Raw genomic sequence first — 23,676 nt, forward strand, 5'->3', positions numbered from 1 at the left:
TTTTTAAGCACTAAAACCCTTTTCCCCAAAACAATTAAAGGAGTGAGCACGACATAGAACGACAAGAAAATAACATTAGTGCAAATATAGATGTCATACTGGCACAACACCAAAAAATCCATTCAAATTTTGAGTTGTTTTCTTAAATGACATGAATTTGCAGGGAAGTTCGTTATTGGTTCTTCTTCGTCGCTTTTGTCGCCAACCGCAACATCCGCCATGCCCAGCCCAGCAGCGGTGCTAAGTTCAGTCCTCCACACCCTCAACATCAACAACACGAGAACTGTGCGGCTGCTGCTTCGCTGCTTCGTCCGAGGAAAGTTCATCTAGAGAAGGAAAGCTCGTAGCTTAGCCTGTCACCTGCCTAGTTTACCGCAAAGCCAAGTATTGGTCTGCTCTTAGGTTAGCTAACTTGTGAGCTAGCATGCTGCTGTCTCAACACATTAGACAACTCTCGGACTAATTTATCTCGTCATGACCGAATTAAGATGTCGGAAAACAGACACTTTGATGGGAGATAAAGAAGAGGATGAGCACCAAAGTGAGCCCGAGGGGCACAATATACGTAAGTTTAGCTCACCTAGCAGTTTGCTAACTGAACAGCAGTTAGCTTCCTCTGCTAACTTCAGTTAACTTTTCCAGAAGAGCCCCACGTCCGACTGGGATGCTTGTACAGATTGTGACAAAGCCTGTAATTAAACTGTAGACTGTTTCACCACATGAACAGATACTAACGGGCCGGTGAACACGGGGGATGAGGGGAGTGTGGCCAGTGGTGGAGCAAAGGACAAGCAGCAGAAAGAGGAGGATGAGGTTAAAGAGGAGGATGCTCAGCGTAAACAGGAAGACTCAAACAGACCTGCTAAGACATCCAAGGTGTCCTCTGCATGTAAGTCCACGTCCTTTATATTGAGAGGTCAGAAAAGTTTCAGCACTGCTCCCAGTGCTGGACTGATGATCCTGATGTGGGCCCGTGTCATTTGACACAAGCTTTGCATCTGTTCACTACATATTGTTTATCATGACTGACAATTATGTTGTCCAGATTTAAACTGAAAAGAGTTGACTTCCATAAAAATAGGAAATATATGTAATAACAATTATGAATGAAAGAACTGCACAGTGTTTGAAACAAAGGACAGGATGTGCAGATGTTCACAGTATAAAGAAAATGTACAGTATACAAATAATTTAAAAGATGTGTTGATGTATGGCATCGAGTCAGATATTTATCACTATATAAAGCATGTAAATCAATATCAGAAGAAGATCCTTTGTTTATGATCACATCTTATTTACCCACACCTCTGTATGAGCAGTTTAAACTGTTATTGGTCAGCAATAATACAGACTCCAACTTTCAAAGGGACAGAGACAAGTTTGACCAGTGACTCAATCAACCTTGGATTTGTCCTTGTTTCATACACTCTCATTATAACTTGTAAGTGTTGTTCTGAGACGTGATGCTGGCTGTTTGTGCTCCTCAGCGGGTTTTTTGCAGCGGCTGGTGAGGGTGTTCTTTGGATGTCTGGCAGCGGTAGCCTGTGGCATGCTTTATGCCGTTTATCTGTCAACATATCATGACAGGAAGTTCTGGTTTTCAACTAGACAGGTGGGTGACCGGCTTTCTTTTGAGCCCGCTTCCATTATATTTCCACTGCACTCATATCAACTGTAAAATTCACTTTCATATGTGTTAGGACCTGGAGCGTGAAATCACCTTCCAAGAGGGCAGCGGGCTCTATTATTACTACTACAAACACATGCTGGCAGCACCATCTTTTGAAAGAGGTGTGTGTATTTTGAATGCAGCTAAACACAACATCAAAGCCGACGCTGACCTGAATTAAAGGCCTCTGAATGTCCCTCTTGTCAGTCAGCTCGCTTCTCATGTGCTTTGTGTTTTCCAGGGTTTTATGAGCTGACGCTAGATAACAAGACCGTTTCAGGTCAGACCATCAACATCGTGGAACGCTTGTCTCTGTATCCAGAGCTCATCACGAGCTTCATATACAGAGTCACAAACAGCCAGGTGAGTAGACTCCATGCTGCTGCGCCCAGCAAGAGACGTGTCCACACAAGGCACACCTTTTAGCACTTTGACGTTGTTATTATCCGCTTTTCATGCTTCTGCTCGTATAATTTTGGCCTCGTCCGTGATAAAACCCTGATGTTTTTCCCTCTCTGCCTTCAGGATTTCGTGGAGCCGATCTACTTCTATGTTGGAGCGGTTTTTGGCCTCCAGGCGGTCTACGTCACCGCCCTGTTTGTGTGTAGCTGGGTGATGAGCGGGACCTGGGTGGCTGGCATGTTGGCCGTGGCCTGGTATGTGATCAACAGGTGAGAGGACATGTGCCGCCACGTTCCCCGTCCTTTACTTTGGGGTGTGTCTGAATGCTTCATTGTGTTTCTTCCTCCTCTCAAAGACGATCACGTTGGTGAAGTTATCTTCCCTTTGTGAACTTGATCAGACGTCCTTTCTTTCTGTTTCTCTCTCTTGTTGCTGCTTTCTAATATCAGATGCCTCACAGCAGACTTGAAAACTGGGGGTTCGCTGTGAAGACAAATAAAAGTCTCAGTGATGAAGCATGATAATACCCTCCTGTTTCACACCCCGGCCTCACTTGTCTTCTTTCTGTTTAATGGCGACAAACTCGTCTGTGGGTCATTTCGTCCTCAGACCAGATACGACCAAAGTGGACCATGCTATCCCTCTGCGGGACAACTGGGCTCTGCCTTACTTCTCGTGCCAGGTGACAGCTTTGACTGGATTCCTGAGTAATAACATCAGCTCTGCCACTGAGGTGAGCCTCTCGTGAAACCACGTTTTTTTAAAATAGGTGGAAAACTGCGTTGACACACATGCTGATAACTGTCTCTCTGTAGATGTTTTGCTATCTTACCATGAGTGCCACCACCTTCACCTTCCTCCTGGTCTGGGAACACAGTCACTATGTGCTCTTCATCCAAGGCCTCTGTCTGTTCTTGCTGGACTCTTTTGACCTGGTGCCACCACGTAAGGTAACGCAGTCCCAGCATGATAAAAGGACAATCCCACAGTCTGTTGGCACAATTTTTTTATATAGTTTGTAAGTGATGTAAGTTGAGGAAATCACAAATTGCCATTTTTACACTTTGTGTGGATAAGCTGATGAGATATAACATGTTAAAAAGTGAGCTTTTGGGTGCTGGTAGGCAGATTGCTGTCTTCAGACAGAGCCAGGCTAGCAGTTTCCCCCTGTGTCCAGGTTTTGTGCTAAGCTAAGCTAAATGGCTGCAGGCTTTATCTTAACAGCTAAACATGCTTTTTCCTTTGCTTCTCTTCTCTTTCTCTCCATCATCCCTCCACCTGGAACTCAAGATGGCAGACATTCACAAGGTGTACCTCAGCTCCTTGTTCCTGGCCTACTTGTTCCAGTTTCAGAACCCGACCCTGCTCAGCTCGCCTCTGCTCAGCCTCCTGATTGGCTCAGTGCTCGCGAGGTACTTCCAGGTAGAGTTAGCTGCTCCCTCACGTCAGAGCTTCCATATCGGAGATATTTGTTTTAACTTGCATTGAATCCAAAGTGGGGGGGCTCGAGTAAAGACCAGTTGAATTACTGGTTCACTGGTTAATCAGTCAACAGATTATAATCGGTGACTTTTGAAGACTGATTGATCATTGAACTTATTTATCAAGTAAGAAAACTACATTTCCTGGTTGCACCTTTTTAAATGTGAGGACTTTTTGGGTTTTTTAAATAAAAAACTGATTGTCCAGGGTTTGAATGCACAGTTAAATCATCTCAATGCTGTTTTTTGTATTTCAACTGCAGCAGAAGATGAAGATGGGACCTCTTGTAGCCAGAGTGATGAAGCTCTTCTTGCATTTCCACCTGGTCTTCACCACGGGGATCACCTTCAGTTACCTGGTTAAGGTAAAAAACAAGAACATGGGTTGGTTACCTCCATGGATCCGTTTGTTATCACAGTGAAGAGAATTCATCTCTAGTTATTGTTGGTTGATCGTCTCTTTTTTTAATTTCAGAAACTGATCCCTGTCAGTGAGAGTGACTTCATATTGAAATTCCTTGAAGTAAAATTTGGGCTCAACACAACAACGTGAGTCACAGCCACTGCATTAAAAGTGTGGACACTGGTTTTACTAAATGCTGGCATTGTTTGTTGCTCTATGCCTTTTTTAACACTGTCCTCGTCAGTCTTTATTTTCTCTCTGTATAATCTGATTTATTTCTGTTTGTTAGTGACTTTGTCACCAACTTCCTGCTGTGCCAAGAGAGCTTCCAGACACCCAGTCAGGACTTATTTCTAAGACTGACGCAGGCCTCCGTGCTGCCCTTCTACTTCCTGGTGCTTGCTGTCTGCCTGCTGTCCACCCTGCAGACCATCTACAGAAGACTCAGGTGAGACGCACGGTGCCACAGATATTTCTTTCTCAAGCTGCGTGTTGTTCATACAGTCTGAAGTTCTTCTGTTTGAGGCTCCGCTGTCGGCCGGAGAATTCACGTCCTGATGCTGACGGGATTTTTGCTTTCACACAGTGGTCAGCCAATGAAAACCAACCTCAGACTCGAAGATGGACGAATAGGAGAGCAGCCAGAGGTCATCTATCATGTTTTTCACACGCTGCTTTTTGGAGGCCTGGTTCTGCTGTTTGATGGGTACGACCATCTGCGTTCGGATGTCTAACATGTTTCTGGAGTAAATGATCAAATGTTGATTCGTTTTCGGTTGTGGCGCCGCTGGACGTTGACTGTGTTCTTCTTTTCATGCAGGATGAAATATTTATGGACCCCGTATGTGTGCATGTTTACAGCGTTCGGTGTGTGTTCTCCGGACCTCTGGATGACTGTGTTTAAGTGGCTCAAACTGAAGTCCATCCATCCTGTAGTGCTGGTGAGAGGCCTCTGATGCTTTCAACACTTTCAACAGCAAAAAACATTTTCTCCTATTTTCGCTGAAAAAAATGAATATCTTAACTTGCTGAATCTGTTAATTTTAACGTTTTTTTTTAACCTCTCCAGTCTCTGATCCTGAGCACTGCAGTTCCAACCATCATTGGATTCAGTTTGTGGAGAGAGGTGAGATTTTTTTTTAGCATCATTTCAAGCTTTACGTCAGACATTTAAAAGCACCTGATATCCTCCGACACTGCTCTCCTCTGTGTTGCAGTACTGCCCTCGCGTCTTAGCAGAGTTGTCAGACCTGCAGGAGTTCTACGACCCAGATACAGTAGAGCTGATCAGCTGGATCAGGTGGGTCGGCAGATCTTTCTGTACGTTCAGAGAATCTACGTAAGTCTTTTATTGTCTCATCTAACGTCGTCTTCTCGTCCAGGTCACAGGCTCCACTGGCGGCCGTCTTTGCCGGCAGCCCTCAGCTGTTAGGAACCGTGAAGTTGTGCTCAGGATCAGCTGTGACTAGCTTACCGCTTTACTCAGACGGCAGCCTGCTGAGGAGGAGTGAAGACGTGAGTGAGATGAACGGAGACGCTTTGTACTGGACAGTAATTGCATGAGACGCCTCAAAGAGTGCAGCCAGTTTTAAACGAAGCTAGAGAGCACAAGTCCTTTGGTTTTAAAGAGGTGATTCAAAATGCATTGTACTGATAATTTATGCTATGATGCAGTGTGTTTGAATAATATGTCACATTGGGCCTTTTAAAAAATGTTGCATTCTCTCCATCACCTTTTTTTCTGCTCATTTGCTATTAGAGACATAAAAATGCTCCAAACCATTTGAACTGTGCTCCATCGGATTTTGATTTTCCTCATCACATTGTTCTCGTTCTTTCCTCCTGTAGACTTACCAGGTCTATGCAATGAGATCTGCAGAGGAAATCTACAAGATTCTGACCTCTCAGAAGACAAACTATGTGATCATCGAGGAGTCGCTGTGTAACGAGCTTAGTATTAATAAAGGCTGTCGGATCAAAGACCTGCTCGACATCGCCAACGGACATGTGAGTTTAGACGCTTATTATTTTGCCGCCAGCTGCCAAGCTGTGCTTTTCAATGGTGCGTATTGTTGCCACCAGGAGGACATCATGACTTTAAGGAGGTTGGATGTAGGTTTTAAATGTTTTTCAGTCAGACGAAGCATATAAGACAAGACTTTATTGATCCCATGTTGAGTAAAATTAACTTCTTACAACAAGAATAAAAAGGAATAGACAATAAAAAAGGTAGAAAGTAAATCAAGCATTGAGTATGACGTGAGTTTTTAATCAGGTGTTATCCTCACTCACGTTTCCTATTCTCTCGTCATATTCAGGTTGTTTATGACAAAGGAGAGATTTACTCCTTCTCCAAGCACGGAAGGTTCTGCCAGGAGATAAAGCTGAACTACTCGCCCTACACGAACTACTTCACTCGAGTTTTCTGGAACCGCTCGTACCACGTCTACAAAGTGAACTCCGTCATCTCCTTTCAGTACTGACAGCAGCTTCCGCCTCCCTGCTGAGACTCCGCTGAGCCTGGCTCTGCCGTCTGCAGGCGCTCGCATCCTGTCCACAGTGTAACACAGACGACTGCAGCATGTGGTTGTGCTGCGTGCTCGGAGAAAAAACGTCTGATCATTGTTACCTTACACATCCCGGTGCAGATGCAAATTCGAACCAGCTGGGATCAGCTGAGCGCACTGTCCTTGTTCTGGCCTTCACGTCGCTTGTTCAACATAAGAGGACCCTGCTGAAGTTGAAATATGCCATATTGATTCCTGTACTGTAGTTTTATAAGCCATGCGTTTCTGTTACCGTGATGCAGTTGATGAAGGAGGAGGCTGATGCGTGACTTTGAGTTTTTTAGGCTCAATATTTTGAGTCAACAAATCGTGGTCGTATTTTTGCGCATATTGTTTTGCGCTACTTAGCAAATGTTGGCATGCTCACATGGTAAAACTGAGATGGTAAACATCAACAAACCGTCTGCTGACGTCAAAGCGCTGACTACAAAACAATGACTACAATTTAATATCCTGACATAATCTGATAATTATGTCTTGATTGGGAGAAAATAATTTGATATTTGAGCATATGATTACATCTCTATGTTGGAATACTGAGCCAAGTCATGATCACTGATGGGCCACCACAGCACAGTTTAAATCAAGAAAGCTTAAGGCTTATTCAGAATATTTTATCTGAAGAAAATGCGATTATTAAGAGGAATTGAGACCTATAGAAATTGGCAATCATAGCTGTTCCTCCCCTCACATTCTGCTCGTTTCCTCACAAAAGTACTCATGCAGTAATGTGTATGTATGTTGTACTTTAGACAGTTGCTGCTCCCATATGCTAAACTTTAATAGGGATTATGTGTCTTTGTGCGTTAATAAATCCCTGGGCTCTGCCATCAGCTGCACTCCTGCAACACTGGAAGATCAAGCACTCCTGACGCCAGATATGAAGTGAAGATGAATGGAAGGTCAGTGTTTGGACTGCAGGCTGGATGGTTTTAATGTGTCATATGTGCTCTGCTTTTCCCGTTTTAAGGGAGCAGATCTGTTCACTGCACATAACAACGGTGCTTGGCATGATGGAGGGGTGTTATGTCCAAATATCAGCTGAATGACCCAGGGCAAAGCAAACAACGTCTTTTAAACTGATTGCGTCTCTTTCAGCCTTAAGAGCAGTGGAGGCTTGTTCTGAAGCTGCTCCTTTCTGTTGCATTATGTTCATCATCCTCTTCGTCTGGATGCCTTATTTTGAGATGTGGGAACTGACCGACTGACATGTCTTTATCAATCGGACCTTTTGCTAGATTTTCCAGGCCCTGGATGTTGCCTTGAAGTGTTTGGTGGTAAATTCCTCCTGGTGCTATCATGCAAGTGTCACCAATATCAATCCCTCTGCAAAAGGCCATGTAGTGAATATTAGGTTTTATTGATTTACTTGTGGGGATTAAAAGTGTGTATAAGTTGATGAATAAAAAGCTGATCTCTACAGTATGTTCATGCTTTTGCCATGTGCTGCCTTAAATTGTCATTTTAACGTTGTGCTTTTTTTTTTAATTCTCGTTGAAAAAAGAAAGCATAAGATTATATATTTTAAAATTAAATTTTAGAAAATACTTGAAACAAGTGAAATAGCGTGAAACGTAGAGCATAAATATGCGCAAATATGGCGCACTGTGATTCTCCTCGGCGACGAAGCGGAACCGGAAATACGGCGCAGAGATGGCGAAGCGCAGAATGAATTATGTGAGAACTAAACAGTCCGTGTAGCTGTTCCGGCACTTATTTTAGATATTCTTAATGTGTATTTAGCTCAGATATCCTCTATTGTTCATTTTTGCCTGTTAAGGTAAGAAAAACCGTCCCTCTGTGTCGGGGCCAGGCTGTTAGAGATTAGCCAGTTAGCATGAATATTAGCTCAAAACAACGCTGGCTACACACACACGACAGAGAAAGGGTGAAAGGGATGCAACCACCGGCAGCCGCTACCGACCTGGGTTCAGTCACAGTTTGACTCCTGTCGACAAAGAACTGAAAATCCGCCCAGTCGGGACTACACGTTAACGGGATAAACACTTTCCTGTCTGCTACAGAAAATAAAACACTAGCTGCTTCACGAGCCTAGCATCAGGAGATACCTATCTAGGTTGCATAGGTTGGGTGTACGTGAGAGGTTTTATGCTGAATATGCCACTAAATCCATTTTATAAGTGAACATGAAAGCAAGAGAATGAATACATACACGTGCACAAAACGTAATGCACGTGGCCATGTGTTTCCGAAGGAAAGGTAATGTGATGTTACAAGAAATGGCCCTGCGGTCATGTATGTTGTCACAAACATGGAAGTTTAAGCAGGAAGAAGTTTTTTCAGTATGAAAAATTAACCCTGATAACGTCACTACTTTTTTCTCAGACTTGACACAGTCCTCCAGACCCATAGAGGACTTTACTGTTGACATTACAGTCACTCAGGAGTAAATTACTCCCCTGATGATGAACTGATCCTGTGTCTGTTATACTGCTTACTGTAAGCCTTGCAAGATAAACCCAAGTTTAAAATCTCTGTCACTGTTCACCAGGGGAGGATGAGCGCGGAGGCGGCGGACCGGGTAGCTGCTGTGGCCAGCAGTCGGCCCAGCACGCCTCTTCAGACCTCTTGGTTTGAGTTCCTCCTGGACGGCAGCCTGCTGGAGAAACACCTGCAGAAGTCAAACCCAGGTCAGCTCAGTGTTCAGAATGAATGACAGTTATTATACAGCGACTTCTGGTAGATTTGTAGTGGTCTCATAATCAAATCAATCCCTCCTTTGAGTAACGGGCTAAACGTGAACAACAAGATACCAAACTGTGATTTTTGCATCTAGAATGAAACTTTAATATGAAAAATGTCAGTCAAAATCTTAAGATTTTGGTGTGTTTTTGTCAGAATCATTATAGTTTGATGCATTTCTTAAGTCGGTGTCATGAGTGGACACCTCCAGCGAATCAACCATGTTCTTTTTAATGTATGTACGAGTGTGTTTGTGTGTATTTCCACAGACCCGACACCAGTGCAGCTGATCATCCAGTTCCTGGAGCAGGCGTCCAAGCCCTCCGTGAACGAGCAGAATCAAGTGCAGCCTCCAGCAGACAACCGCAGGAACCGTACCCTGAAGCTGCTGGCTCTGAAAGTGGCTGCACACATGAAGTGGGACCTGGATGTTCTTGAGAAAGGGTAAGCGTGTGTGAAAGGCTCTTCTAAAATAAACGTGGAGGAAGACAGTGTCGCTTTCCAACTTTTCATGCTTATGTAAGATGGTCGACCTTGCATTTGATTCAGTGGATATGAAAGGGTGTCAGGGTTGCAGATATTTGTCGTTTTGTCCAGGACACTGGTATCCTTCACTTTAGCTGATGTCTGAAATGTAAGCTTGTTGGTTTTCCCCCAGTGACGCCGGTCATGTCCTAGGATTTGTGGCTTTAAATTATGCAAAGCATTTTTGAAGGGCAGCCTAATTAATTTGGCAGAAATAGGAAGTTGCCAGCAAAGCAAAGATGAAAATGTCTCAGCACGTCTTTAATAGTTGTGACTTCTGTCCAATCATACAGACGATTGCATCAGGTGATGATTTATTCTTCTTCCCCGTCAGCTTGACCATTCCAGTATTAAATATGTTACTGAACGAGCTCCTGTGTGTGAGCAAAGTGCCACCTGGAGTGAAACATGTGGACCTGGACCTGTCCACTCTGCCTCCTACTACAGCCATGGCTGTCGTCATATACAACCGCTGGTGAGTAAAGCCTACAATGAAAACACACGAAACTCACAGAGGTCAGACGCACCAGCTGAAGTCGTAGAAGAGCCGAGCTAATCCGCTGTGGTCGGACAGTTTTTTTACTGTTCTGTCTCAGAGGAAGTTACTGCAGCCTGAAGTGGACTTGAGTGCATCCGATCATTCAGTGATGTGTAGTAGTTTAATTCACATTAGTTGCAAAGAATAAATGAAAGGAAGAAACTGCAGAAATTGAAAGGATAACAAAGAATTTTAACTGTCCTCATGTCCAATTCTTCCTGTCTTTCAAAGGGCCATCAGAACCATTGTGCTGAGCAGCTTTCCAGAGAAACAGACCAAACCGGGACCTCACCAGATGAACATGTAACTGCTGCTCCTTCCTTCCTGTCACCTCCCTCTGAATTGGAATAAGCTTATTACTGTGGGCAGCAAAGAAGGAAAACTCCATTTTTAATAACGTGTGGGCATGCGTGTGGACTAGGTCTTATCCAGGCACCGCTGCACATAAAAGTTAAAAAGAAAACAGCAGCACTTTTGTTTAAAGTGGTCGGTTTGAGTTGTGAGTTCTCATCTTCTGGCATCTTCCAGGTTAAGTGTTGTGCAGCAGGAGAAGGAGATGACTGAAAACATCCTGACTGTGGTGAGTTAACACATTTTTGTTGTGTATCAAGTAGAAATCCCCAAACACTGTCATGAAATATATGTTCTCCAACTATTGCAGATATAAATAAAGGTTATTCACATTTGAGAAGCATTTCGGTATCGCAGATAGTTTTGATTTTGTAAAGGTTTGGACTTTTCACTATATCACCTGTCCACTGTCTCAGAAATGATCCAGCAGGTGAAGTGAAGTGTGCTTTCTTCTCATGCCCTCAGCTGAAAGAGCAGGCGACTGACTCCATCAGTGTCCTGGAAGGAGCTCTGCAGCTGAAGAAAGACTTCTACGTTCACACGCTGAGGACTCTGGATCTGCTGGCTGCCGATGCTGCTGCCAACGGAGAGACAGAGTCCTCGACTGCAGGGCTTCGCATCAGTGCGGATGAGCTGCACTGTCAGGTTAGCGGACAGCAGTGTTTCTTTCTGGGCTTCTGAGTGCAGATTACATCAACTAGCGTCTCATTTGTGTTTGGTGTTTCAGGTGCATTATGACGTAGGAGGTATTTTCTTCCAGCAAGGCTGCACAGACCAGTCAGCCTATCAGAAAGCCAGGGATCACTTCAGACAGACAAAGGAACTGTTAAAGAAGGTACTTCAACCTGAAGTCACTAACATGTAGCTATGATGCTGCTGTAAGCCCTCAGGCACATTGTGGTTTCTGATGCTGTGTTACATAAATCATCATTAAACTGGTCCCGTAGTCGTGATGGTAATGCTTGAAGTCCTGCATGCAAACACTGAATTTGTGCTGCACGCACATTGAAACACTGCACAGTTGAATATAAGTAAAATTGACCTTCTGTAAGACAGTTTTCCTCCAGCAAAGTTTGTGAATCTCTGTCACTTCTTCATGTTTTTCAGCTGGACTCGACTGTCCACGTTCACCTGGATGAGAAGCGTCTGGCTGGCTACTGGAACGCCTGCAAGGCTTTGACTGAAGACTGTGACTCAGACTCCCAGACCACATCCTACGATCAGATCAACAGCCTGATCCGGGGCCGTAACTACCAGGTCAGAGCCGACGCTGCGGCGACAGTAAAGCTAAAGATTTGTTTCGTAAAAATACACCTGAGACGACACAGTGAATAAGGTGGCATTAGTACAGCTCCATGTGTAGCCATCACGTGTAGTTCTTTACATGATGTTAAACTCTCTCTCTGACAGTGTGTCATTGAGGCCTTCATCAAAGACAACGTGTCCCGCAGTTTGCCAAACCACTTCAGACGTTCTGTTCTCAGGGAGTTCCTGTACAAAGTCCAACAGGGGTGAGACCGCCATTCAATCCAGCATCAAAACTGATTCAGACAAAGCAGTTTGCAGTGTGACACAACCTGTAATAAAGGCAGAGTCATCCAGAAGTGTAAGGATTGAAGAGGATGTCTAGTTCTTAGTGCAGGCTGTTTTTTTGTTGTCATATCCACAAACAGCCCATTTCTAACACTCCGCAGGGAGTCGGGTCTGGACGAGGTTTGCCACAAGCTGTGTGTTTGCAACGCCGTCCGAGACGCTTTGGAAGGAGAAGTCCTCAGTGTGCGTTTCCAGCAGCTCCTCCTCAAGCCCAGTAAAAGGATGGTGGACTTCATTTTAGAGGTACTCCTCTTCTAATATTGTGATTCTTGCAGGAGCAACTAATGCCGGAGCTTTGATGATGAATGCACAAACCTCGGCTCATGCAAAGGTTTCTCAGATTTAAGTCTGACTTGTAACTGATGCGTCCATCTTTCCTTCGCTTTGTGATAACGGCCATGAAATGAAGCTCAGACTGGCATCAGTGACACTGGGAGCTGTTTGATTATGGAAAGAAGTTTGAGGGAGTTTTATGGAAAAAAAAAAGTATTTTCATAACGAAACATGGCAGATCATTTCTCAGGAGCTTGAGGAGTTCAGTGTGTAACTGGGACTAACCTGATTTCTTTTTTTCTCTCATTTAATTCTGTTTGTCCTGCAGGTTTGCACACTTTCTCTGGAAAAGGAGCGTCCCTCTGAGACATGCCGGAAAAACATGGCCAATTTCATGAAGTGAGTGACGTTAAAGTTGGCTTCATTTAACTTGACTAGAATAACAAATGTAGTTTGTCCTCAGTGTATTACACACTGATGAATAACTAAAGTGACAATAAAAGCTTTATTTAGTCGAAACAGCCAACCCTGCAGATCACTGTGCAGCATCTCTTTCTGCACGAGCTGCAGCGCAGACTGGACCTAAAGCTGTGAACGTACCGCAGTCGTTACACCATCTTTGACGCGAGACCACGCCTGTCTTGCAGGACTCTGTGTGAAAGCTTGGAGGAGCTGCCTTTGCTGTTCATGGTGTCGTCTCACAAGCTCTTCATGGAGCTGTTGAAGGAGGAGGAGAGGAAGGTCTTGGTGGAGCAGATGAGGAAGAGATCGGCCACAATCAACCTCAGCGCCAAACCTCTGCCTTCTTTCTACGACATTCCAGGTACAGTGTCTGTCAAACGGCGTGTTATCCACAGGAAATCTGCCTCCAGCCAACGACCGATTACCGCTCAGCCTCCTGAAGCTTCGTGCTCTTTGCTTTGTCCCTCCACAGCTTCAGCGAGCGTGAACATCGGGCAGCTGGAGCAGCAGCTCATCCTTTTACTGGAGCCCCGCAGGATCAGACAGATCCTCATCGAGCTCCACGGCATGGCCGAACGACCCTTCTGGAGGGTCAACAGTAAGGTCAGAGGTCAACAAACTGAGAGGAAGAGAAGCAAGCACTGATATCAAAGACAGTCAGGGTTTATAATAACTCTGCTATTAAAAGCAGCTTACAGCATAAAGCATGATTCACTTAGATTCACACATGGCCAGAATTTAAGGTTGATTTAACTTATTGTGGAGAATTTTGTATTCATTTTCAGACATGAAGAATTTACACTGAAACAACTAAAGTACCACTTTTTGTTTGTGTGTAAAGTGGGAAGTTCCTCTCGACTACATTAACGTGATCCTCGGCATTAAAGACAACCTGACCAAGGACCTGGTTTACATCCTCATGGCCAAAGGACTCCACTGCATATCGATAAAGGTGCGTTCACTCGATCAGTGCTCAGAAATGTGGCTTCGTTGTGCTTGGCTAACGTTTTGCTCTTCTCTCAGGACTTTGCTCACGCACGGCAGCTTTTCTCAGCTTGCCTGGAGCTCGTCACCGAGTTCTCCCCGAAGCTGAGGCAGGTGATGCTGAACGAGATGCTTCTGCTGGAGGTCCGAGCGCACGAGACGATGGCGGCCGAGGGCAGCAAGGAGCGACCGCCCCCCGACCTGGTCAGCAGGGTCAGAGGATACCTGGAGATGAGGATCCACGGTGAGTGGGTGGAAACTGTTGTTACCTGGTCTGTACTGACCTGTAATGCATCACAGCTCATATTTTAACACCTCTCACCCGCCTAAAACATCAAAAACGGCATCAGAACATACTTTTCAGATGCTCTAAATTGACCTTTGTCTCCAGATCTGCCTCTGCGTCAGGTGGTAGGGGAGGAGTGTGTCGCCTTCATGTTGAACTGGAGGGAGAACGATTACCTGACTCTGCAGGTGCCACCATCCCTGGTCATGAACAACCCGTACATCAAGGTAAAAAGTCTGTTTTCAAGCCCGTCACAGCCTCCGTTATCGAGATGTTATCGTTGCTTCTTACACCTGATTTCACCAGTAAACATAGCGTCTGTGTAGTTGACTTCATTGGGCTAAAAGGGAGAGGTGAAAGGAGAGAACGTTGGACTTACATGTCAGGTAGACACAAAGGAGGCTCCAAATAAATGTGGCCATAAAAGCTGTTATTGCAGCTTTAGGCCACGCGATTCATATATAAGTATTGTGCATCTCTTTATACACATTCCTATAATTCAGTTGGACATATTTGATAACTTCAGGAGACACTGGGATCTCCATGAGTTCAAACTGGGCTCTGTACATTTGATGCTGGAAAAGGTCAGGACCGCTGTGGTTTTCTCTTCTTAAACTCACCCCGTCTGTTTCCTTGTGACAGCTCGGGCAGCTCCTGGCCTCAACGTGCAAAGAGCTCCCAGGTCCCAAAGAGAGCCGACGCACAGCCAAGGAGCTGTGGGACGTGGTGGTGCAGATCTGCAGCGTGTCCATCCAGCACAAGAGGAACAACGACGGCAGAGTGGGTCTCATTAAACACAGAGAGTCGTCCATGGGCATCCTGCACCGGTAGGCTGCACACAGGTGTTTACAGTGATGTGCAGAACGCACAGGTGGAAGAGTCCTGCTCATTCTGCTCTGTTTTCATTGTCTCGCCCGTTTAGGAGCAAATTCATCACTTTCATCAAGAAGCTAAGAGTAAGTTTCTGACAAGCTGCACTTAAACCAGCTTGGACACGTGAGGTTTTCTTTGAATGAGGCGCTGCTGATGATGAAAAGTTAGTGTCACGTGTTTCTTACAGGAGCCGTTGGTGCTGACAACCCTCATCTCGCTGTTTGTGAGGCTTCACAGCATAGTGCGGGTGAGTCTCTGGTCTGAGCTGCATTTACACGTCTCACATCGGCTGCGTGACAGCAGGATGATGGAACCGTTTTCTTTTTTTTTAGGATGACATTGTGAATGAAGTGACAGCAGAACACCTCTCCATCTGGCCGTCTTCTCTCCCAAAGTAAGTCCCAACGTTTTCTAATGAAACGTTCAAGATCTCTCAAAGCCTCTAAATGTGACAGTGACTGTGAGTGTGTGTGTGTGTGCGCGTGCGTGTGTGTGTGGCAGCATACAGGCAGTAGATGTGGAGGCTGTGGCTGTGACGGTCAAAGAGCTGGTGTCCTACGCTCTCACCCTGAATCCCAACAACCAGTCGTGGCTCATCACACAGGCCGATATCTACTTTGGTAAGAAGATGTCAGAGAGGACTAAACATCTGGGCTTCAGTGACTCAGTACAGCCTTTGTTTGTGCAGTCAGAAAGTATTTCATCTGTGAATTTGCTCGAGGTTCTTGTTTCTAAAATGGTCAACAATGGATTTAAGAAAACAGGTTGAATTGCAGTTGTTTGCAGAACCTGATGTATGGCGTTTCAAGGCATGAATCACTGAATAAATTAAATTCCCTCGAGTTTCAACACCAAACATCTGGCTGCTAAATGGCAGCAGCGCTCAGGCAGAGTGTAAACACAGCGTTAGCCCGATGCGTCAGCTGGACTAACGCTCTTCTCCCTCGTCTTTCTCTGTTTGCAGTGACCAATCAGTACTCTGCTGCGCTGAACCTTTACCTCCAGGCTGGAGCCGTGTGCTCCGACTTCTTCACCAAAGCTGTTCCCCCCGATGTCTACACTGACCAGGTACATCACCTGGGCTACTCACCTGTTTTTTTATAAGGTTTCAGCCCACTTCTGTGCTCTTCTATACATTCAATTCATACAGTTTGTCCTCTGGTGGAGCTGCTCTGCAGACCTGAGCTCGTGTTTGGAAGACCTTTGTACCAAAGTGCAAATCACAGGCAGCTGAGCACTTTCATTCTTAGTCTAGTTTGATCAGCCACCTGTTGTTTGTGTCGGATTTACCGTCAAATGTCTCTTTCATGCTTTGACGTGTTTTTATCTGCCATCGTGTCAAACGTCTTGTTTTTGTGATGTTTCTTTTCTAAACGTGAAGACGAGTTTCCCCTCGGGGACGATAAAGTTTACTTCACTGTGTTTGCAGGTCCTGAAGAGGATGATCAAGTGCTGTTCAATGATGAACTGCCACACACAGGTCAGAGGTCGATCGAGCCACGAGTCTGTGATGACTTAATGACTGCAGTTTGTTTTCTGCGTCAGTGTTCAGGCTTTATATTCACGCCCTGTTTTCTACAGTATAAACTGACGTGTGAGCGCCTGGTTTTCCTTCATCAGGTTGCTGTTCTCTGCCAGTTTCTTCGAGAGGTGGACTACATGACGGCGTTCAAAGCCCTTCAGGAACAGAACAGGTATGACACGACGCGACACACCCGACAGTAACGAGCAGCAGCACGGCTCTGAACATCTCTGCCTTCTTCTGTCGCCACAGTCACGACGCCATGGACTCGTTCTACGACTACATCTGGGACGTCACCATCCTGGAGTACCTCATACGTATCCTTTTTCCAGAACTGCCATCTTGTCTCTTTTGGGGCCCTACATGAGAACTCTTTGAAGAAACCTGCAGTTAACATCAATGTCTGCCTTTATTTTTTTTCCTCCTTGACTGTGTTCAGATATTCACCACAAACGAGGCGAGACTGAGAAGAGACAGATAGCGGTAAGCTGTTAAAAAACCCAGTTAAACACTGTTTCTGTCCAAAGATAAAACAATCAACTGCTACTGAACTTGTTTTTTTAAAGGGTCAGATATTTAATGTTCATTGTGAATTAACAGAAGCTTCTCGTCTGTTTCATAACCAACCAAACTTATTTTCAGTTGAGACCCTTTTACTCTCATTGAGTACACAGACGACCCCTAAGTGACTAATTTCATATTATGCTCTATACATATTAACAGTACAGAACTGCTGAACTGTACAATTAACATAAATCATGAAGACAATACCTGCAGGAAGTTTGTGTAGAAGGAGTTTTTTGATGATTATTTCCTGTGAATGTGAGATGAGTTTTCCAGATATCTTTCGGTCTGTCTAATGCACTGGTTCCCAGCCTGTATCTCAGCGTTTCATTCATTTCTGTGAACTGAATTGTTTTTAAAGTTTAAATTAAGATACAATAAGCGCATAGTGAAGACCTGAACACAAGCCAGATTCAGTTTCTTCACTCTTTGATGAACAGCCTCATCCTGCTTTAGAAAAGTAGATCAAATGACCAAAGAACTGACAGAAAAATGCAAAGCACAGTGGTCCAGCATGCATTCATCTCGTGATTAGCAGCTTAAATTACATGTAGGTTAAAATTGGGCAGTTTTTGATGCTGGTTTTGTATTTAACCTTGTTTAAACAGCAGCTTTCTGACTCTACTTTAACACATTGAAGATGCTGTTGAAACAGGGGTTCAGCCTGCACACCTCCAGGTCTTTGCTCACCCGTGTCCTGACTCTTTGCTCGTCTTCAGATAAAATCCATCGGACAGGCCGAGCTGAACACCAGTAACCCTGAGGAAGTGCTGCAGCTGGCTGCACAGAAAAGGAAGAAGAGGTTCCTGCAGGCGATGGCCAAACTGTATTTCTAGGAGACACCTGTCAGACTTTTGAGGGGGTGGGAGCAGACATTTTATTTTGTCTTAGAAAATAAACTTCTAAATAAATACAGTTGCTCATTTGTACACTTGTAATCATTTGAAATGAATTCTTTAAAAAAATAAGACGATCCATTGCCCTGAGTTACAAACAATGGTGATCACAGCATCAAGGTGAAGACGGCCGAGAAACAAACAGAAGGTTCAGCCGAGCTTCGACGCCTCAGAAGAACTCGTACTGAACGTCAGCGTTTCCACGTTACTGCTCGACACTCAGCCGCTTTCAACAGCATCCATTCAACATTTTAACTTTATAAGATTTTCTGTTGACTGTACATATTTAATATGCTACAGAGTAAACAATTGCACATCATGTTCGGTGATACAACATCATTTCCTCGAAACGACACTTTTTTTTGTACATTTTTTTTCTGAATTAAAGCACCCAGTCGCTAAAACGGCTAAAAATCCTGAAGGAAAAATAAAAAAAGCTTTGACCAAGAGTCTTTAAAATGTTGGCACATTAATGCATTCAGTGGCAGGTTTCACATCAGCAGCTGTGAAATAAACTCCCGTCCAGTTTGTCCTCTGCTGGTTACCAACGCTCTCCAGTAAAGGGGACTCCGTCTTTGTGGGACGGCAGCCCGCGTCCTCTCTGTCCATGCTCGCTTCAGAGTCGTCCTCTTAATGTTTGTGTGTGGGGGCTTTCTCTGTGCTGTTGGGAGGAGTGGGGAATGGGCTGCTCACCTCTTTCTTACCGACGGCGTCCTAAAAGGAAATGATAAAGTAGCATCAGTGAATATATTTACACGCTGGAGGTTTTACAGCATTCATTCTGGCATTTCTCTGGACTTGAACTTTGGTGACAGCTCAGCTCAGATCTTCTCTTCATCCTGCTGTTTTGGGTGTGTCTGTGGAAACTTTCTTTCAGCTCGAATGAATCCAGATTGCCTCACAAAACTAAAATCTTCCTTTTGTTTCGGGACGGGACGACAGATGTTCCAGCCTGTCCTGCACGTTAAATGTTTCCACACTGGTGAGCTGATTGAACCCGAGTGAGGACTCAGGCTGCGACTACTATTTGCATTCAATGATCTCGAGTGTTTTCCCAATTAATCATCAGTCTCTATGTAGGAGCGGCTTTGTCCAGACAGACACAGCCTGAACACGGCTTTAACTACAGCTGCCATGAGGCTCTGACAGGATGAGGAGATGAGCTTGAAAACTAATTCCTCAGGAGGTCTGAAGCTCTTGAACAAAAGTATCGGCCACATGAACGTCATGTAACATCCCAGCAAGTAGAGCAAAGTACCAACCAGCATGGTCAGGTAGTCTGTGTGCGTCTGGATGTTGTGTCTGTCTTCTGTCTTTATTCGGGCAAATTCCCTCAGCGTCGCGCTGCCGAACCAGCCCAGCGATTCCACAAAGGGGGCCATCCAGTTGACACACAGCTGGGTGGCGTCTCTCGACAGACCTGAACAGATGAAAGACATGTTTACGTGCAGCTCGCTGTGGTTGGTTTTCTTTTTTTTAAATATCAGCTCAGCCAATATGTCGATGTGGTTGTCTCTTCGGTTTTAAAGCTGCATTTGAGCCATCAAAAAACATGAAATACTAAAATATATTGTTACGATCCTGACAGAATTTTTGCCACTTCTCAAAGTTCAGATATCAAATATTGAGATTTTCATTTTTAGCCTTTTAAAGCCACATTAATCCCATAATAATCCCAAATCTTGCCTGAAACTTTTTCCACCGTTTCCGGTTGAATGAAATGCGACAGGACTGATGCGGCCAACACTCGATACTGGAAGTCCAGAGAGTTGATGTCGAGGATGCACACGTCTAAAAGCTGGAAGAGAGACAGCAGCTTTGGTCACGAGTGCGTAAGCTTTAACTGCGAGACTTAAGGAGGCAGTACAGCATCATTATGGAGCAGAAAACGAGTCCTGACACATTCGTCTACTTTGGCATGAGAGTGGGTATGGAGAGACGGCAGAGAGCTCTGATGGGGTACCACTGGTGTCGTGGTTGTGGGGCCTTAATCAGAATTAAATCCAATAAAACAGACTGTAGAAAAGCACTCTGCGAAATGATTTTTGTTTCTAGATGTTTTTTTAGCTCAGCTTGGACATTTGTATCAGCGTGCTTCCTTAAAAAGGTGAATCTGAACACCTACACGCGTCATTTGTATGTAAGCCTCCTGTGGAAACTGTGGCTCCAGCAGGTCGGAGCCGGTGTTCATCGATGCCATCTGGAAGTAAAGCTTCAGCCAAGAAACGGCTGTTTCAGGACAAAGGTTCCAACTCAGAGCCTGTAGAACAGAGTAAAGCAGAATTAAGCAAACATGTAATTATTAATGAAGAGTCGCGTGTCAACACGTGGCCGTACGTGTCACAGTCTCACCTTTAAAACGATTAACTCCATTTGAAGAATCTCTTCTTCGTAGCAGGTCCCTGCAGTCACATAGGCCATCTCTGAGAGCTTTGGGGGACACGCTTCCTGCGAGCAAAGGAAAACCATGAAGCTGTTAAAACCCATCACAAGAGCTTCCGAAGGTGGCTGCTGGGGTTTTGCATCAGAGAGGCAAATATGACACGTGGGAAGCCTTTAAAGAACACAGAGATGTGATGTTTGGGGCTTGAATCGGGCGTCACAGCGTTGCACAGTTGTTCTTCCTCACCTCCATCTTTGATGCTATAAAAAGACAAGTGATCCCGATGAGCTGCAGCATCTCCTTCCCAATGTTGCTCTGGGTCAACATGAACCGATCAAAGTAGTCCTGAGCCAGGTAGAAGGTCTGCCGGTGGAGAGCGTAGGCCTCGCTCACCTGGAAAGAACAACAATGAGCACATTCAAAGGCTCATTTCTGATCACAATCTGAAGTGTACTCAACAAAGACAAGACCCTCATTCACATTTTGATTACTTCTCTCTCTCTTCTATTGGGAACCTTGCGTGTAAAAAATCTAAAATCTTACAATTAAAACTATAAACATGTAAATAGCTGAAGCTGAAGACGCACCTCAATCAACCAGTCGAGGAGGACTGATCTCATTCTGGGTTGTATTCTGGGATGCTTCTGCATGAAGCTTTTGCTGTGTCTGTAATTCTGCTCCTTGCAGACCATCTTCACCCACACGTCTTCAGAAGACCCCCATCTGTGATAAGCAGAAAACAGAGCTGCAACGATCAATCGATGGACAGAAGATTCATCTGCAACTGCAATAGTTTAAGTCATTTTCTAAGCAAAGGTTAAACATCTGGTCATTCCAGCCGCTGAAGTCTGAGAATCTGGGCGTCATCTTGGTCTTACATTATCGTAAACTGAACGCCTTTGTGACAAGTATTGGACGAAATTTTGGGATTATTTGATAATGAAAATGATCTTTAATTGCAGCCGCACAGAGAAACGCACATTAAACTGTCTGTCAGAGGAAATTAGCAACAACGGCTGAATAATGAATGATAATCACCCGAGATGAGGCAGAGGCGACGGCCGAACCAAAGAATCTCCTGAAGTGAGAAGTTCACGGCCGGTCTCATCGCCGTCGACCCCGACTTCCTTGTCCGAGGTCTCGATGAGGATACGAGGCTCAGCGACACCTTCAAGTACCAGCTGGTTCTGAAATGGAAATGAGAAAACTGATACTTCTGTTCAGTGTATTTTTTCTTCGTGTGTTCATGGGATGATCTGAGTTGGGGTTTTGGCTCTGTTTGCGACATCATTACCTTCTCACACTGCAGCTTCGACAGAGGCTGAGCCTTTCTTCGGCTGCTCTGCTGAAAAGAGACGTTACAAAGGTCAGACCATGTGTAAAATGCTGTGTATTACTAATTAAAGCCATGCAGAGTCCTCTTAGATGCATGCTTTGTTAGGACTCTTACCTTTGTTACTTTGCCTTTCTGACCTGAGGCATTTTCAGATCTTTTCTGCAGGCGACCACTGCAAAGACATCAAACTGAATTCAACACGGAGTTGGAGCTCAACAACCAGTCAAGACATAATAATACTACTACTAATAATAATAATAATTCACAGAGCAGCATAACAGGTGATTACCTTCCTCTAGTCATGGCTGTGGCTGCTTCTGTCTGCAAAAAAGGGAACAAATTTAGAGTCAGAGTTAGAGTCTGTTGACAAAACCAGGAAGTCAGCCCTCTGATGGAAACGGTAACAGCCAGCTGCAGCTGTCCTGGCTTACACAGAACATACTTTCATGCAAAACCAAGCCCGATGAAAACAGATAAACCCGCATGCACTGTTTCCGGTATATTAATGGTGGCAGCTATTATTCCTCATCATAGGCGCCATTATTATTAATGAGCGCGTAAACTGACCGCTGCTGCTCAACATCGATCTCTCTAGCTATGGACATTTCTGTGCTGATGATCCCGCAGCTCCACGACACAAAATGACCGTGATCAGCACAAAGAGACATGACGTGAAAGCCCACCAAAAGCTGCAACTGCTCCCTTAATGCAGCAACAACACAAAGGCTCAGAGGAAGACATTTTGAGCCAAGTGCCACTGATGAGGCGCCCTGAATGCAGCACGACCATCAAATACTAAACATCTCTTCTTCTACGGTTTATTGTCATTCCTGTACCAGTCAGTCAGTTTCATCATGATTTAGATGCATTACCGCATAACTTTTTACGGGTGACTGAACCAGGAACAGACCGTAAATAAGTTTGCTTCATTCATTCAAGTTCAGAGGAAACAAAATCTGCTTCCACCGCAGAAACAGAAGTTTCTAAAACCTTCTAAAGTCGACCCTACAACTTTAAAGTGGCTAGTTGTTAGCTAACTTTGATGCTAGCTTGCTAAACACAACTAGTCGGCCCATGAGCTCTGCAGCGACGGAGTTTACACTCGTACCAGCACAATAACGAACAAACTGCCGCTTTAATTGACGCACAACACTGAGCACCTGCACACAAATGACCCAGGAATGGTTCAGAACTATAAGATAAAAAGCAGTGAGGTTAAGAGACGTGCTAGCTGTACAGGAACGCTGAACGTTTGCTGCTTACCCTCCTCGGTTCCGAGCCCAAATTAAGCTAGTTTCCAGTTGGCGCTGGCGCCAACAAATGTGCGTGTGCACATTGCGCATGTGTGTAAATACTCCCAACCCTGAACCATTTAACCGGAGGTTATGAGAGGTTAGGACACATCACGTTAAGGTGGGTGGCTGTAATTGTAATTTATCGTATTTTAAAAAAGTATTCCCTTCACTGTAGTTTAAACCGCCTTAACGCTGGACTGGAGTTTGTTCTTTACCCGTAAATCAAACTTGCAACTAAATGGAGAAACAGTCGTTTTGTGAGAGCGAACGCAGTTTACTTCAATTCAGCGTTTGGTTTAAGTATTATTAAGCCTTTATTGTTTTACAAGAGGCGTTAAATAACATGATTATTAGAATAACCTCATCTCGCGCGTTTCTTTTTGTTCCTGTCAGTTGTATTTTCCGGCCGGCCGGTGGTGGGCGGAGCTGTAGATCAGGACAGCCAATAGGAGAGAGAGTTGAGTTGAGCGCGTGTTCCTGGACCAGGATGTAAACAAAGCGGGGAGCTGTCAGTGGAGAGGTCATAGGTCAGAGCTGCGCCCCTCATGAGGTGTACGTTTCTCCTAAACG

At 44.7% G+C, this 23,676-nt stretch overlaps 3 protein-coding genes across 3 annotated transcripts; 2 read left to right on the top strand and 1 right to left on the bottom strand.

Annotated features, from left to right (window-relative positions):
* The first annotated feature begins 209 nt into the window (after positions 1-209).
* On the top strand, positions 210-8,051 carry LOC139345890 (probable C-mannosyltransferase DPY19L4). Its single transcript, XM_070984764.1, has 19 exons — positions 210-565; positions 728-889; positions 1,488-1,612; positions 1,701-1,791; positions 1,911-2,032; positions 2,195-2,340; positions 2,681-2,804; positions 2,887-3,021; positions 3,362-3,493; positions 3,816-3,917; positions 4,028-4,101; positions 4,245-4,403; positions 4,542-4,661; positions 4,776-4,896; positions 5,025-5,081; positions 5,173-5,255; positions 5,338-5,470; positions 5,804-5,962; positions 6,274-8,051. Exons 1-19 carry the CDS (start codon positions 475-477, stop codon positions 6,436-6,438), a joined length of 2,301 nt encoding a protein of 766 aa, XP_070840865.1. The 5' UTR covers positions 210-474; the 3' UTR covers positions 6,439-8,051.
* Positions 8,052-8,142: 91 nt separating this feature from the next.
* ints8 (integrator complex subunit 8) lies at positions 8,143-18,134 on the top strand. Its single transcript, XM_070985004.1, has 28 exons — positions 8,143-8,302; positions 9,035-9,173; positions 9,495-9,669; positions 10,085-10,225; positions 10,520-10,591; positions 10,817-10,868; positions 11,105-11,284; positions 11,367-11,474; positions 11,747-11,896; positions 12,050-12,150; positions 12,334-12,475; positions 12,834-12,904; positions 13,153-13,328; positions 13,440-13,570; positions 13,809-13,919; positions 13,991-14,195; positions 14,343-14,464; positions 14,880-15,064; positions 15,160-15,193; positions 15,298-15,357; positions 15,443-15,504; positions 15,612-15,730; positions 16,075-16,178; positions 16,540-16,590; positions 16,731-16,804; positions 16,885-16,949; positions 17,072-17,115; positions 17,916-18,134. The coding sequence occupies exons 2-28, from the start codon at positions 9,041-9,043 to the stop codon at positions 18,030-18,032; spliced, it is 2,985 nt and encodes a 994-aa protein (XP_070841105.1). The 5' UTR covers positions 8,143-8,302; positions 9,035-9,040; the 3' UTR covers positions 18,033-18,134.
* LOC139346105 (G1/S-specific cyclin-E2-like) lies at positions 18,055-23,114 on the bottom strand. Its single transcript, XM_070985005.1, has 12 exons — positions 23,075-23,114; positions 22,101-22,132; positions 21,926-21,983; positions 21,770-21,820; positions 21,514-21,662; positions 21,063-21,198; positions 20,722-20,868; positions 20,445-20,540; positions 20,218-20,352; positions 19,779-19,890; positions 19,355-19,512; positions 18,055-18,806 (listed from the first exon to the last, which is right to left on the bottom strand). Exons 2-12 carry the CDS (start codon positions 22,112-22,114, stop codon positions 18,723-18,725), a joined length of 1,140 nt encoding a protein of 379 aa, XP_070841106.1. The 5' UTR covers positions 22,115-22,132; positions 23,075-23,114; the 3' UTR covers positions 18,055-18,722.
* Positions 23,115-23,676: the final 562 nt, after the last annotated feature.

This window comes from Chaetodon trifascialis, chromosome 17 (genome assembly GCF_039877785.1).
Source record: "Chaetodon trifascialis isolate fChaTrf1 chromosome 17, fChaTrf1.hap1, whole genome shotgun sequence".
In the NCBI taxonomy this organism is placed as follows: domain Eukaryota; kingdom Metazoa; phylum Chordata; class Actinopteri; order Chaetodontiformes; family Chaetodontidae; genus Chaetodon; species Chaetodon trifascialis.

What these genes read in the sequence shown, in the direction of transcription:
- LOC139345890 (XM_070984764.1), top strand. Translation starts at nt 475, where the DNA reads ATGACCGAATTAAGATGTCGGAAAACAGACACTTTGATGGGAGATAAA. An exon ending in GCCTGGTATGTGATCAACAG is followed by an intron (nt 2,341 to 2,680) that starts GTGAGAGGACAT and finishes TTTCGTCCTCAG; the next exon opens with ACCAGATACGACCAAAGTGG. An exon ending in CCTTCAGTTACCTGGTTAAG is followed by an intron (nt 3,918 to 4,027) that starts GTAAAAAACAAG and finishes TTTTAATTTCAG; the next exon opens with AAACTGATCCCTGTCAGTGA.
- ints8 (XM_070985004.1), top strand. Translation starts at nt 9,041, where the DNA reads ATGAGCGCGGAGGCGGCGGACCGGGTAGCTGCTGTGGCCAGCAGTCGG. An exon ending in CTGGATGTTCTTGAGAAAGG is followed by an intron (nt 9,670 to 10,084) that starts GTAAGCGTGTGT and finishes CTTCCCCGTCAG; the next exon opens with CTTGACCATTCCAGTATTAA. An exon ending in TGATGAACTGCCACACACAG is followed by an intron (nt 16,591 to 16,730) that starts GTCAGAGGTCGA and finishes TTCCTTCATCAG; the next exon opens with GTTGCTGTTCTCTGCCAGTT.
- LOC139346105 (XM_070985005.1), bottom strand. An exon ending in TCGCCTCTGCCTCATCTCGG is followed by an intron (nt 21,199 to 21,513) that starts GTGATTATCATT and finishes TGCTTATCACAG; the next exon opens with ATGGGGGTCTTCTGAAGACG. An exon ending in CAGACTACCTGACCATGCTG is followed by an intron (nt 18,807 to 19,354) that starts GTTGGTACTTTG and finishes ATTTCCTTTTAG; the next exon opens with GACGCCGTCGGTAAGAAAGA.